The following is a 15339-nucleotide window of genomic DNA, read 5'->3' as shown; positions in this document are numbered from 1 at the left end:
TGTTCATCACGAGTGGATGATGGAAGGCTATCATACCATATATGTAATAAAGTGCCTTAAAGTGGTACCTATTATTGCAATAAAACTGTGGGGCTTCCTCCATGGGATTCGGTTGAGGAGCTTTAGCGGCACGTAGGGACATTTATTTTTATTATACATACGTATGTATCGATATATTGATTAATAATTATTATAAACATAATTATTAGTCATTTTATTGTCTGTACAATTCGACCTCCCTTGTTATTTACTTTCACTGGGGGGGCCGCGAAACGTTTTGGTGTGCAGCAGTAGATTTATGTATAAGTCGGACGTCTGTCTGTCTGTCTGTTGGCGCGTCTGTCTGCAGATCGCCTTTCGTCGATCTCGATCGATAGCAACGACCACAATCCGCGCACATTCGCAGATGATCGCGCGATTTGATAAAGTTAGGAAACGTAGCAAATAAAAATAGTGGTGCGTGTGTGCGTGAAAGTTTTGCATATTTTTTACAGACGGACGTGTAAGCGAAAGACAGAACAAGAAGAAGAAGAACAAGCAAGTACTGGCTGTGCATACATATATGTGTGTATGTACGTACTTATGTATATATATGTATGTACAGCAGTACTACTTCTACTTGGTTATTGTTGTTATTGTTTCTTTTCATAGTCAGTCTGTACTTGAACGTCGACTTGGTCAACACGCGCGGATTTTCACTTCGTCGATGGTACTTAGATAGAAGCGGTCATGTGTTAATACCCCAGTACCAGTACTCATCCATTTGATGGTACTTACGGCTATTCACATATGAGATATGACCCACAGTGGTCGATCAAAGTTTGTATAGAGTACATGCTCCGTAATAGTGTAGGTGTTCTGTTCTGTGTTCCGTTTGTTCATCATCCGAAGCGGTTTTGGTGGTGATTTTTGTGTGGTAGTGTCCTTAGGAAACAACCCAAAGTATTTTATAATTTTTTGCAGTCTATTGCGTACCCCCCATGAAGGGGATGTTGATTGATTTTAATTTAATTTAATCCATTTAAATTGAAATTATCCTGGAAATTCTGGCACGCAATTTGTTACAAACTTTTTAGTTGCTTTTTATTTTTGAACATCTAAGAAAATATTGCGAGAGTTTTTAAAGGTTTCCTTATGTCCTAATATTTGTATGTCTTTGTTTACAACATTCCTTTATTCGCTAACACTTTAAAGTCAAGCGCCATTTAATTTACTTAGGAAGAAAAAAACTTGAATAAATATAGGCTGAATTAACTAAATCAGTATACTTACAATAATAGGGAACTTATTATACTAGTTCATTAGCTTAGGTCAATGTGGGACGTTTGTGTATGAATGTTGTTACAGAATTTTCACAGAATCAAACATCTGCCCACGGATGGCAATCCTGCTTCTAAATCTGCACCGTACACTACCGCGTTAAAAAGTTATTTATACATTTAAATTATGATCAATTGCATAAGATAGGAAAAAGCAACACCGTTTCGTAAAAAGCAGTGTGTTTGTATCAAGGTTATAACTGTGTAGAATTGTTCAAAAAAACTTGATACAACGTGGGTGGTAGGATACCAGTAGTATCATAGTATGGAATTGTTAATTTTAAAACGATTAAAAAACCGTTTAGCAACCATAATGTATGGAGGTAACTGACAATTGAATCGTTTAAATAAATGATGGGGTGCACTTTCGACCCAAGTTTTCGTTTATTCAAATTATTTAATGAAATAGCAATTTTGGCCTATTTCAGTTGGAAATAAACAATTGGAAATAGGTGCGCGGGTCTCAATATCCATCTGGGTATGTAGTTGGTTCCATGTGCATTCATATTACGGGTTACGGCTACGTCTTTAGGTAATACATTAGCAATTAGGTGAAGAATTTGAACAGAAGTGCCTACCGTCTCGTAAAATTGTAAGTGATTGTGGGCACTGTTGCCCGCTCCCCTTTTTGCAAACATATATTACAAAATGAGGCCCAGTTTTATCGAAAAAGGCATAAATCAACACGGCATTGATCCTTTTCTGGCAGCGTTAAGCACACATAAAAGCCCTAATAATTACGTTCACCGCCGATGCCGCCGTTCTGCAGAAAACCCGCCTGTCCAAGAACTTTGATAAATGTTGATTTTCTTGAGTCATTATTGCCTACACTTCGATTTCGTATAAAAAAGTACTTTATAAATAATTTGTCGGTCTAATGCAGTTTCGAGCAGTTCCAGTTTGAATTCGTAGATTATATCCCTTTTTATTCATTATTTAGTCGGCGAGAACGATTATCTAATTCATTAATTCAAGTGCTTTGGTACTTTTCTTACAACAATGTCACAATTACCATAATAATTAGTTTTGCTTCGTCAAGACGCAAGTTTTGGCTTCCCTTTGGGATAAAGTTGAAAATGTAATTAAACATTAAATTCATAGGTAATTGCTTCATAATCTGTAACTGCCTTTCCCAATTCCGAAAGAAAAACTTTATAAACTGGGACTGCTGTGATTTATTATCAAATTAAAGCGAATTAGAACTTTCGCGTTTATGTTAATAGCAGATTTACTTATTAGCTTTCTAACCAGTTAATAAATATTTTTTATGAAATAATGAGAAGTTTTTGTAGGTAATCTATTCATTTGTCTCAACAATGATTTATTAACGGTCAGGGTACGCATTTTTAGAATAAATTTTTTGATTTTCCGATTTCTAACGATACAGTCCATAATGGTTATTGATATTTTGAAGAATGTTTATTTAATGAGAAAGATAATTTCATGTTTGCAGTCCAATTTTCTTCAATTTTCGTGGTACGGCGGTCCGCCGTTTCATCGACTTTCGTTCTTATCTGATCAGCAGCACGTGACAAACTTTTTACCACCATTGCATGACGACGTTCAATTATCTTCAGTTATTTACTGCTAAAATTCCATTGCTGCCGCAGTTTTTGTCACAGCTTTTTTGCAGGCTGCATTTTGTCAATTAAACGGCAGTACATTACGCCGTTTAGATGTTTTTTTTTTCTCCTTTTAATGTTAGATAATAATCTGATCGCGTTGCACCGAAATTGACCCACTTTAACATGGCTAAACAAATAGACACGTTGTGTATGTCTAACTATAAGAAATTTTACTTTAGTTAATGTTTTTATTTGGTAATTTGATTGTCAATGAGCTAATATTCTAGCGGTAGGTATACGTTTGTAATGAAAATCGGTGCATCTATGTCCTCCGATACTACGTTTCGGTATCCAGAATATTGTGGTCCAAATTTCGAAGTGTTCAACAAGTTTTTAGTATGTGGTATTGGCCAGAACTAAAATATATATTTGTTTTTCGTGTCTTTTAGACAGTCAAGTTTAAGGATTGCAACTTATTTTGGAATTCGTTAGTGTAAATGTCAAGAACATTTATTATTGTTCAATAATTTTGTCTTTTTGGCTTTCAATAATGTTGCATGTATTTATATTAACGGCGAATTATAAAAAATGTTGGCGGAAGCAATCACATTACTACTGCTGTCGTGTTTATTTTGCAATAGTAAGGCATTATTTGATATATGTGTGAGTTCATAATTATTCACCTATGCAAATTTTGTACGTATTTGTAACAACTTAATAATAAAAAAGTCAATAGCAAAATGGACGATATTCATTTACGATATATTATCGTATATGTATTGGGTCGTCTTAATTGGAAAGGTTAACGAACCAATCTTGTTGACGAATCTCATCATTAAAAGATGTTGCCCCCCATCCCACGTAGAAACAATTGTGATTTTAAAAAATCGTATATGTTTGAGGGGTACAATGAAAGGTATTACAGTTGTCAATTATTCAGATCAACGACCGCTTGAATAAATCATTGTGTATCATCTTGGTTGGTTAATTACGCTATGATACGGTTTTGTGATCAGGAAAATTATAACAGGAAGTGTTGTCATTTCTTAAACATTGTTAAAAATAGAAAGAACAAATCATATTTACCTTTTTCTTAATAATTATACAAGGAATATCAAGACCAAAAATTAAGATGTAACGTAATTAGTTGATTTAAATTAGGTTGAGTTAGTTAAATAGTGTAAATTTTTAATTTCTAGCATTGAAAATACTGACAATTGTATCAAGATTGGTAAGAATGGTTTGGTAAATCATAAGTTTGCTAAAAAGTTACCGGTACAAGAAGTAATTGTAATTGAACAGATGATATATGAGATGTAGTAAGTATTTTTATATTTAATCTTACTTGTCTTGTTGAAAACAGTACAGAAATTATATTTTTGTTCGTTGAACCGCGAAATTCATTATCACACGGCGTTCCAAAAATTGCAAAAGTTCTAAATAATTCGGAATTGGTAATTTTTTAAAACTGCAACCAGAAGTTTCACTTGTTATTTCTATGTGAAATATTACTTTCATTTATGTGCCCATTGCAAAGTCATCAGTTAATCGTAATTAATGTAAAAGTAACAAACTAAATGGTACACATCATGTATGTACGTACGTGTTCTTCTTGATGTCGCCTCTTCTTTATATGCACCTTGTCCCGGATTTACACTGAAGGCTGTTGCACACATTGAGAAAATCCGATACCTTTTACGGTCATCAAAGTCTGCATAATAAGACTTATAAACAACAAGGTATATTTGTGTACGAATAACTATGCCACTGTTGTTATAAAATCGTAATTTACAAAAAAGAAAGTAATGTTACAGTCAAATAATTGAGCGAAATTATATTGCTTCATCTGGAACTTAAAATCGGGAAGACTCTTATTACAGTAAAACATGTAGTTTAAGGACAAGGTGTGTCACTCAAAGATATTCGTGTAGAAGATACTGCTGCCAACATCTTAATTGAGAAAAATTAAAAACAATTATTAATTAATTGGCTCGATGCTATTATTCTTCTTATCTTTCTGATGGAGGCATTAAAATAATCGTACTTTGCCTCTCTCCAAATTGCCTGACAAAGTTTTCTGCCTATTATTTTATTGTCTCAATCATTTCTAACTTATTTTTGTCTTCGTAATAAGGTGTAAAAAAGTCACAAACTATTGTGAAAGTGAAATAATACGTATACAAACAGTGAAACAGTGTAGTAGTACTTGTAGTACTTTAAAATCTCGTGTTTCGTAAACGATGCATTACGAATTGAGCCACCATCAGGATCATTACCAAATGTCAACGTTACAAGACTTCTCCCGTTTGCGCCTTTCTTCTCCTGAAGAACCTCCCGATGTTCCTGTTATCTATGTGGCCATGGCAACTTGGATACCTAAGTGCAACATGAGCCCTGAAAAGTACGTGTAGATATTTATTATATTAGAAAGTTTTAATGTGCTTAATGGTTTCTTTTTTATTGTTATTATTTAATTTTTTTATGTGTTATATGATATGCCGATTTTTGTTTTGATTTAACCTCGATTAATCATCCGATTAGGGTAAGTATTTCGCATATGAAGTATCTGCGTCGTGTATCAGCAATTGACATTCGACATGCCGTTAAACAGATAGTATCTGTACTTTTTTTATTGCTACCACACACGTCTATGTCTATTTATGGTCTTTATTACAATAATCTGTGTTTGTAGCAATTATTTGGGTTAAGGTTCTAGTAAAAGTCCAGATGGACAAGACACTTTTAGTGAGTGATACGATTGAACCATATTGCTAACAGTGCAAACCACATAATGATTTAAAAACTAGACAAATTTATAATTGTTTATTGTAAGAGTATTGGATATATCTTTTGTGTTGACGCTTTTCTCGTTATGTTGCATGCTGATACTGCGTTAGTCCACCTTAGACCGAAATAAAAACTTTCTTGCGCATTAGTGATTCCGATCACTGCACCCAGGTAAGACTTCCCGCTCTAGAATGTTTACGTAAACAAACAAAATTTTTGTGTGTTTTAGATGCCACGGTTGTTGCCATATGTTGTGCGAGTTGTAGCAGTTTCTATTTTGGTCTCGGGAGGGACTTGTAAACTAGTCTGCTATATTCTAAGAAAATATATTTTTCTAGCTTTGAAGAGGAACCCAGTTTGATGCGTCAGATACGAAACGAAGACACAACACAGGAACCGTTCGCATTAAAATCATCTGAAAGTGACGAAAGTCAAATCACTTCCTGCGCTATTGATACAAAGAGTAACAAAAATGATACTTTATCTTCGGAATTGAGCCAGACAGAGGAGTCTTTGGTATTGAGACTGTCTGAAAATGACGAAAGTCAAACGTCAATTCAAGATCCGAAAGGTCTTGATGTCACAGAACCAAATGATAACATCAGACATTCTGATTCTGGTGCTTTGGACGCTCAAGAAGAACCCAAAGCGGATCAGACAGAACAAGAAAATAATTCTGGTATCAATAAAGGAGAATCAGGAAGCGATTTGGAACCCATAGAAATAGACAGTGAGAACGATTGCTCTTTTTCCAAAAGTTTCCTTTCTGCTGCTGATCTAGCGGAAATGAAGTCAAAGATTAAAGAGAACGTTCTAAAAACCAATACGGGAAAACCAATGAGCCCAAAAAATCTTCAGAAAAAAATCGAGTCTGAATTAAGGAAAGAACAGAAACGAATAGAGCGTGAGGAGAAAGAGAAAAAGAGACAGGAATTAAAAGAGGAAAAATTAAAGCAAAAACAGGAAAAGGAAGAACAACGTAAAAAGGAGCTAGAAGCTAAGCAGAAGGAGAAGGAAAAGAAACGGAAAGAAAAAGAGGAATTAGAAGAGCAAAAGCGTAAGGAACGTGAACAAGAAAAATTGAAGAGACAGCAGGAAATTGAAGAGAAAAATAAAGAAAAGCAAAAACTTGAAGAACGCAAACAGAAAACTGCAGCTGTTTTTGCAAGTTTCTTTACGAAAAAGCCAGAGTCCTTAGACGATTGTACTAAAAAACCAAAAGAACCTTCCGAACCTTCTCTTTTTAAACCATTTGAAATTAAATTGGATATGAGATTGGCTCCACGTATTAGAACGGAAATAGACGACAGTAAAAAGACAGAGTTAATGAACCATTTAGAAAAGCAAAATGGTACTAATTTGTATTTACAAGAACTTAAAAACGGAAAAGCCGTTGGCAGTTCGCCTAAAACTTGGTTTTCCGAAGATAACGACATAAACAACGACGATGTTGTCATAATTGACGAAACGCCACTAGGGCAAAGCATTTTCCAAGAAGATAATGCAAAGGCTTCGAAAATGAAAGCCAAATTTTTAATGTTCCACGACAACAGAAGGCCAGCATATTTCGGAACTTGGCGAAAAAAGAGCAAGTATATCAAGCCGAGAAAGCCCTTGTTGCAAGACAAAGAAAATTTCGACTACGAAGTAGATTCAGACGACGATTGGGAAGACGAAGAAGATGCTGGGGAAGTAGAATCGCTGAAAGGTTCCGACGAAGAAGAAAAGGAAGCTTCAGATAACGAGTACGAAGTTGATAATGAATTTTTCGTCCCTCACGGTCATCTTAGTGACGATGAAATGAACGACGAGGAAGAGAAACCTCTATCACCGGAAACGCACAAAGCTCACTTGAAACTACTCAAGAACGAATTTGACGAGGAGAGAAAAAGTAAAACGATGCGCATCAAGCCTCGTATTTTAGGTTGTGTGTGGCAAAACAAGGTCAAGGACAATGTCGACGAAGCACTACAAAAGTTCCTGGAACCGTTCTCTGTTATATGTGTGGGCCCCATCAAAATCATAAAGCGAAGTGCCATCAATAATCAATCTCCGTATAAAAAGATTTCGACTCCCAAAAAGTTGGAGAAAGAGTACATTCCTGCCTTTTTGGCATTAGTACACGGGAACGTTAGAAACCGGAAATTTTTGGTGAACGAATTCATGGCGTATTTGAGACAGAAGGAGATCGATTTTGCAATATCTAAAGCTTCCCTCAGTAAAGAATTACAGAGTTTAGCAAAATGGACGAAATGTCCGGAAGAAGGACCAATGCTTAATAAGTTGTGCTGGTTTGTTCCTGAAAATGTTCGAAGGGAGTACCAGCTGGACCTTACTCTACCCAATAATTGGAACTATATACGTAAAGATTCAATTGATTAGGAGATAGGTGTTTAGTGTTTAAGTGCATTTGATAATTTTTTAAGATAGCTTTTAGTTTAAACTTGTAACAGTGGTAGAGCCTAATTAAAAAAACGAAATGTAAGCCAATATTTGTAGTTTAAAAATAAAATTTGTTTTTACATTACAACTGAGGTCTTATTTATTTACTCATTAACAATCAGAAAAAATTTTTTTTTAATCGTAAGTTGTTCGTCCAATGTAGCATTGACATCCAAAGGGTCAGTCGATCGGACGGTATGTAAATAATTACCAGCAAACATTTAGTGGTGGTAGTCGCTGCAGTAAATGTCATTAGAATTCTAAGTCGTGGCCATTAATAATTGATGCTCGAGGTCTCAGGAGTAGGATTACAAAAAGCAGTTCCAATTAACGTTTCCGTTTCCTTTGTATACCATCAGTAGATTTAATGTGATTGTAAATTGCAATTACATACGTGAAAAATGAATCGTTCGCGTTCTTAAGAAGGGTTGTTAACACCAAATCTGTCATCACTTCTTCGTATCCTTAACTAATCTTTGCAGAAACCTGGAACATCCCACATTTCTATCAATCTACATATTCCTCTGTCTCTATTTACTATTGTTCCTGCTTCTAGTATGTCTCCATCTGGTTTTTTATATCTCTCTTTTTCTTTATCGACTTAACTAGCCCTCTCTGGTTCTCCTATTTCTCAAACCCACTTAACTTCATTTCCTTTCCCCTCTACTTAAGTACGGTTAAAATATTGCCTTTACCCTTACCATCCTCTCGTATATATTGCTGCGCACATTATCCTTTAAGTACTGAGCGGCATGTCCTAGAGGTTTAGACCGTTGCTTAGCATTCGGGAGGACGCGGGTTCGATTCCGGGTCGGTCTGCCTTGGTTCAAGTTTTTCTATGGTTCCACATTCCACAGTCTTTCGGTCTCTTCTGTCTTCATTTCGTCAATCTCATATTTCTCGCCCGAACCCGCACCCACCCATTCCCACGATTCCTGAAAGGAGGCTGAAGAGGGCCTTCCGCCCTAAGTCCCGGCGTATTTGTGGCTGGTGGGAATTAAATGAAGTGTAGTAGTTAAAGCCATGCTACAGATAAATACACCTTATTTGGAAGAAACTCAAGCAAATGTTTTGTGAAGCTAATCATATTCAAAATTGCTCCCTGGAGAATGTAACCAATGAATAAATGCTACTTAACGACGTATAATATTTCCAATGATGCATTGTTATTCTAAGTCTAGAAATAATTAGCCAAATTTAGCTTCAACCTTGGTTTTTTATCACGGCAACAGATCTTCAAGAACCGAACACAGTCGGATACTTTTTATCGCCTGTGATATTTATGATATCTCCATTGATCTGCAGTTTAATTATACCAAATTAGGCATTTACAAAAAAACAAACATTCAGTGTGTTGCGCGAACTTTTTGCGACATGGTAGCGTTACATAATAATCTACCAGAGGCATATTATGCCATGTTGTGATGGTATCGTAAATTTTCATGTTCCAAGTTCATCTTACGTAACTATGTCAGTGCTATCGAACTCGCTAGCTGGCCGCTCATTATTTCGGCCGAAATAATTAATTAAATGGTCGGTGACTAATGTCTAGGGTGTGTCCCTGACTATACACGCAATATTATAATCGGTCTACTACTGGAATAGACATTGAAGGAAGTAGAGGAAGACAGCATTGTTGATGTATTGCTTTTTTGAATTTGATTTGTCCCACAAAATGATATTTGCTCAGTTTCATCTAAATCAAGTACGTATTTCGGTAAATGTCTAGATGATTGGATCGAAAGAGGTCTCCCACCACTGTACTATAAAAAGTTCGTGGCGGTCTCACCCTCATAAAAAGTAGTGGGGGTTAGATGATGGGGGGATTGAAAGAGGGTGATCACCTGAGTAAAACTCCATAAAAAATTTGCGGCGGTCTCAATTCCATAAAAGGTTATGGTGGTTGAAAGTTGATTATTTTGACAATTTTCATACACTATAATTCAAATAAAATTCAATAAAAGAATTAATTTTCAAGCGGGTGGAGGTGGGGGATCGAAAGAGGGTGGTCACTTGAACAAAACCCGATAACCTAACCTAACCTACCCTATTGATAAAGATATTAAATAATGTTTTATATAACTTTCTCAATATTTTTATGTATTTTTCATTAGTTTTACTTTTGAATATTGTTTAAGAATGACTATATAAATATTTACATGCCTAGAAATGTATAAAAATTGGCATATTTATTAACATTGAACCCCCACAACTTTTTATCGGGGTGAGACCGCCACGAACTTTTTATGGTACACTGGTGGGGGAGATCTCCTCTTTTTTTCGATCACCCCCGAAAGGGGTGGGGACCATCATCTAGACCTTTACCCGTATTTCTATTTGAAGTCATTCTGATGCTTTAATTTTACTTCTGTTAGATAATTTTTGAAGAAATGTGCACCTAAAAATAAAACGTTTAATAATCTTCTTAAAGTTGAGAAGCGGGGAGAATGAAATCTGTTGTTTCACTCACTGGTAGGTAATTTTCGAATCCAATTTAAAAATAATTTGAGCTCACAATGTGCCTAAAGCACTTGTGTAATAATAATGCACCAATTAGTATTGCTGTATTGACTTATTGCATACGCACATGCCAATTATAGGTAGCCTAATTATCATTTATCAAAATGTTCGATATCGGTCAGCGCTGCTTTGAAAGTCCTTGCTTATATATGCGTTGCTTGCCTTTGAAAATTTGCATTCTTCGATTGTAAAACAAAAGGGGCGTCGAATAATACTGTAAATATTATCTTATCGACCATTGTCTTCACGTGAAAACATTAAAAGAAGGCGTGTTACAATGTTTCGAAATGGACGACCTTAATTTGTCACTCGTATCAGTATTGACTAAGAACAAATATACCAGAATAACGAAGTCTGTACACATATACCTAATATGTAGATTTACATATTTATAGTAATGTCAACATTGATAAATCATAATAATTGTTTAATGGTAGAAAAATTATTCCGTTTAATAATTTAATCGTAAACGGTCTGAAAATCTAAATTGTTACGCACTTTTGTGATAACCATTGTATGGGGTTTCGTTTATGTGAAATATACTTACCATATATTAACGTATATTTTAGATAAATATATTCAAAGTCCTTCATAATCCTCTTCAATATGTCGAGGATGTCTCCAACTAGCCCTTCATACCTGAACAGGTGTCCTACCAACCTATCTCGTCTATTTCTTATTGATTTCCATACAGTCCTCTGTTCTCTTATTCTTTCTAATACGTCTTCATTTCTAACCTTCTCTATTCACGGTATCCTCATCATTCGCCTGTAACTCCACATTTCAAACGCTTCTAATCGAATGTTTCGCACCCGTACAACGCTGCGCTTCAGGCCTATACATTAACAATTTTTTTTTGAATTTCTAAATTAACGTAAATTAATATCGAAAATCAGACTCTTTTTATAATTTCTCGTGTTGCTTCTTATTTCAAAATCGCTGTTGGCAGTAAAATGTATAACGATTTATTTGCGTCTGAAATACGTCCACATTTGGTTTGAATCCATATTGTATTTTATGTACAGTTTTCCAAAACTCCATTATAATTTGTCATAACATTAATTTATCATTGATTGTTGCGATTCCTAAAAGAGCGAATGAAAAGGGTTTATCATATTGCTCAATGTTTTACAATTAAGAACCACTAAATTTACAAAAAAATAGTACAGCAGGTAAGTACTTTATATCAATGACAGTGTAATGTAGATTGTAAGTGGTGCTTCAAATTGGAACAACTGTGTTCTTCTGTGCGTACGTAATGCGTTTAAAAGGCCTTGTATCAAGGCATCATAATCTTATTCTAGGCGAAGTTTTAGAGCCTTATACGGTTTCGCCGCATGACATTTTCCACGTGTCCAACTGGCAAACAAATGACACAATTCGTTCTGAAATCAAGCAAAAACGATACGCTAAATTACGATCATTTTATGCTACTATTTTTTAATCACGTTGCATGTTTGTGATGCACGTGAACAACACTTGATCTAATTATTATTGACTTGATAGAGAAAGGATCAACTGTCTGCAATCCTGAATGATGCAGCACACTAAAATATGCATTATCGAGGTTTTCGTTTGTTTCTTTGCAGCAGTGCGAGGACCCACAAATCGCGGCAATATGATCGTGATAACAGCAGTCTCGAACGACGTTACAAGAGGAGCCATCGTCGATCGCCGACGTCGAAAAAGCGTCACAGGCATCGCGGCGGCGGAGGTCATGAACGGTCCATTTCACGCCGGAAGCACAACAGTCACCGACGCTCGTACTCCTCGGACCAGGTCAGTGTCAATTACAATAACGTGGGGGGTTGCAGGTGCGCGCGCACCCTCGCAATTCCTCCCCATTTACGACGATTTTCTCTTGTTTCCCCGGGGAGGCGATTGTCTCGCGAAGAGCCGAACGGCAAGAAGCGAAAACGTGTTCAGTAGTAACAGAGAAAACTTGAGTTTCAAAAAAGAACATACCCATTTACCTTTCAATTTTTTTTTTTAATTAGCTGCAGATGATCAAAGGTCCTTCAGATTACTAATGTCTTTTGTGGAACTCAAGTGGGAAGGCACATTTTTGCTTCGCTGTTTTGTCATGTACAAGTCTTATTTTCATTGTAAAAATATAAAGTACACTCTGTGCAACTAAAGTAAAAAGAAAACACTTTCGTTATCGTTAGCTGTATTGTTTTATGTAATTAGTACATATTCATTTGTTTTACAATCGCTTCCACCGGTAGTAATTGGCCGGTAAGAATAATTTGGATTTTCTCTTTGTTTTTGTTACAATTTTCCTTTATTATTTAATTAAAAATGTTGCATATTTTCACACACTTTAAACATTACCAATCCTTTGGCATTCAAAACCCTCTTTCGAGTCCTTGATGTAATATCCCGTTTCCAAGTAAACGAAAAACGAAGAACAGCGCCTGCTGTCTTTTACTGTTTCTGTGCACTATTAATGTAAATAATTAATTAACAAGGGTACTTAAGACAAAAGGTAAGTCATTAAAAGATGCATGCGAATACCAGACGTTAGAGACTTAGCCAATAATTCTTATTTCGCTTTATAAATTGATATCATCAGTTCTGTTTTTCCTGTTTATACAATAGATTGATGAAAGTCTTGTAATGCCTTTCCATAATTAGCTCCGTGATGTATTAATTTTTTTACCTTCAAATTAATCTCGATTTTAATTTTGAAATATCCTTTTTTAGAGGAAGGAAATTGGCAAGGTTGAGTAGAAAGAAGGTTAACTGCCTTTATATATTTTGTATAAAATGAATTATCACGTCATACGTCGACTCTATATACCTACTTTATCATTTGGTGGTTCCTTGTGTTTTTATCTTGCGCAACTTCTTCTGAATGTCTACTTAATTATTTTTCTTTTGTTCGTGCTGCTCTTTATATACATACTGCGTTTAAGTCCTGGTCCTTAGCCTTTGTTATCTCGCTCTTATTTACTCAATTTACGTAAATTGATTGTGGCAACAAATAAATAACTAATGAAATAATTATTATATTGCGCGTGTTATTACTTTGAATAGAAAAATGAAGATTGCTTGTTCAAAGTACATTTTATAGTTTAATATGCATTATTGTTGATGATCAAACTTTGTTTTCTATAAAGTTATTAGATAATTTTGTGTATACTTTTCCTACAACGGAAAGTTCCGTATTGCGGTTTTCGAATTTCCTGTGAGGCACATAAAACTTATCAGGAACTTTTGGTTATTTCTTGTTTTATGGTGTCGTGGGTGGTTTTATTTTTGCGTTTTTGGAAAATCAAAAACAGTGTTATTATTAGCTCTAGGCTTAGACTGTTCTGTTACACATTTTCTATGAAGGATAATGACTCGAAAAACACTTTTAAGTAAAGTGTTATTGTTTCCACGTGGAGTGTAACAGTTTACGAAAGATTTTGCAGACAAAATTAGAATATTTGGAAAACTTCCGTGGGTTTTCTTTGAAATTGTTGACAGGATTCTTGAAGTTAATGAGAAATTAAGGTCCTTGATGTCCTTGAATTTCAGGAAGGCTGCAATCGTCAGTCATCGATTTAGAATGTTTTCTAATTGCGATGATTAACACTAACTGAATCATGAATAGTCGGCGCTCCTTTTTGCACAATCCTAATTTATTTTCGGCAGTCCGACATTTCGTACTAAACAAAACTTCCATGCACTGACGCCGACGTCAGGCGTCGTCGGTTGGTCGGTTGCGGCCAAAAACAAACAAATGAGAGTTCGAGTCCGATGCGGCGCGCCGCATTTAGATGACCGACGGCCGACCACCACGTTACCGTGGGACGGACGCGGTAGGCGTAAGCGGCGGTCATCGGGACGGATGAGGGACGGCGGTCGTGCTGTACCAGTGCCACCGGGGACGGTCGGTTGTGCGAAAAAAAAAAGAGACACATCATCTTGACGTTTCTTTGTTGTGGTTCTTCTTCTTCTTCTTCCGTTCGATTGCACGGAAGAAATTCCCCATAATGTGGGAGAAGGAGGTGGTATTATGAGAATGAGCAAATCCTCCTTGAGGACAAGCGGGAGAACTCGGAAGGAGTGAAACAAAGAAGAGTAAGTCCAAGACTGTTTGTTTGTTTGTTTTTTGATCATTATTATTCTGTCGAATATCGTTTGGCTGATAACAATTTAATTCGGTTCTTGATAAAACTACGACGCGTCTGTATCTCTGTTTGTTTTCATTATGATCATCACATTGTTGTTCGTTCGGCGATGATTGCAAAAAGCGGTTCAGTAGTTGAAAACGTCCGATCGTATTTCGGTCGGTTAACATTATTTGTTAGAATCAAATTTACACCGGTGTCGATTTTAAAAGTAGCTATTGCCAAAGTTCCAATTGGCAAATATTTTGGTTGCCGGAGGAAGTAAAACTCGCTGCAGCAGCGTGCCGTTTTCTATTATTAGATCCGTGTCTGAAAACGTTCGCGGAATGTGTGTAAGTACCGAAATAACGTAACGAAAACGTGTGTGTATGATAAAAAAGAACCTCCTTAACTATGCCAAGATTTAAGGGGATGTCACAAAAACACCTGTTAATAATTACGAGGGTGGATTGATAAGTTTCCGGCCTAACCAAGAGATGACGCCACTAGGCCTACCTTGAGGTGACATTCTATAGTACCATCCTTGGATAGCTTGTAGCTATAGTTTCAGCCCGATCTCCTTGCTAGTGTAGGTTTGACAGCACG

At 35.9% G+C, this 15339-nt stretch overlaps 2 protein-coding genes across 7 annotated transcripts in view; both read left to right on the top strand.

Annotated features, from left to right (window-relative positions):
• LOC108739101 (chromatin assembly factor 1 subunit A-like) overlaps nt 1-9884 on the top strand; it is a 37453-nt gene extending 27569 nt beyond the window's left edge. Inside the window, exons 1-4 of one of the 5 annotated variants that reach the window (XM_018472823.2) lie at nt 599-942; nt 4084-4203; nt 5019-5285; nt 6010-9884. In XM_018472823.2, the coding sequence (XP_018328325.1) occupies nt 5125-5285; nt 6010-8053 (2205 nt within the window). In that variant the 5' untranslated portion in view covers nt 599-942; nt 4084-4203; nt 5019-5124 and the 3' untranslated portion in view covers nt 8054-9884. Of the gene's footprint in view, nt 1-598; nt 943-4083; nt 4204-5018; nt 5286-6009 lie in introns of those variants that run through there. The other 4 variants (XM_018472822.2, XM_018472824.2, XM_018472821.2 and 1 more) reach the window with 4 other exon arrangements.
• Nucleotides 9885-12637: 2753 nt separating this feature from the next.
• The window catches only part of LOC108739099 (dual specificity protein kinase lkh1), a 23369-nt gene continuing 20667 nt past the window's right edge, over nt 12638-15339 (top strand). The window contains exon 1 of one of the 2 annotated variants that reach the window (XM_025973215.1): nt 12638-14704. The gene's annotated coding sequence lies outside the window, so the exon portion shown is untranslated. The remainder of the gene's footprint in view (nt 14705-15339) is intronic. The other variant, XM_025973214.1, reaches the window with a different exon arrangement.

This window comes from Agrilus planipennis, unplaced genomic scaffold (assembly GCF_000699045.2).
Source record: "Agrilus planipennis isolate EAB-ADULT unplaced genomic scaffold, Apla_2.0 scaffold163, whole genome shotgun sequence".
Classification (NCBI taxonomy): Eukaryota; Metazoa; Arthropoda; class Insecta; order Coleoptera; family Buprestidae; genus Agrilus; species Agrilus planipennis.
Note: the sequence above shows the minus strand (reverse complement) of the source record. Positions and strands in the feature narration are given on the sequence as shown.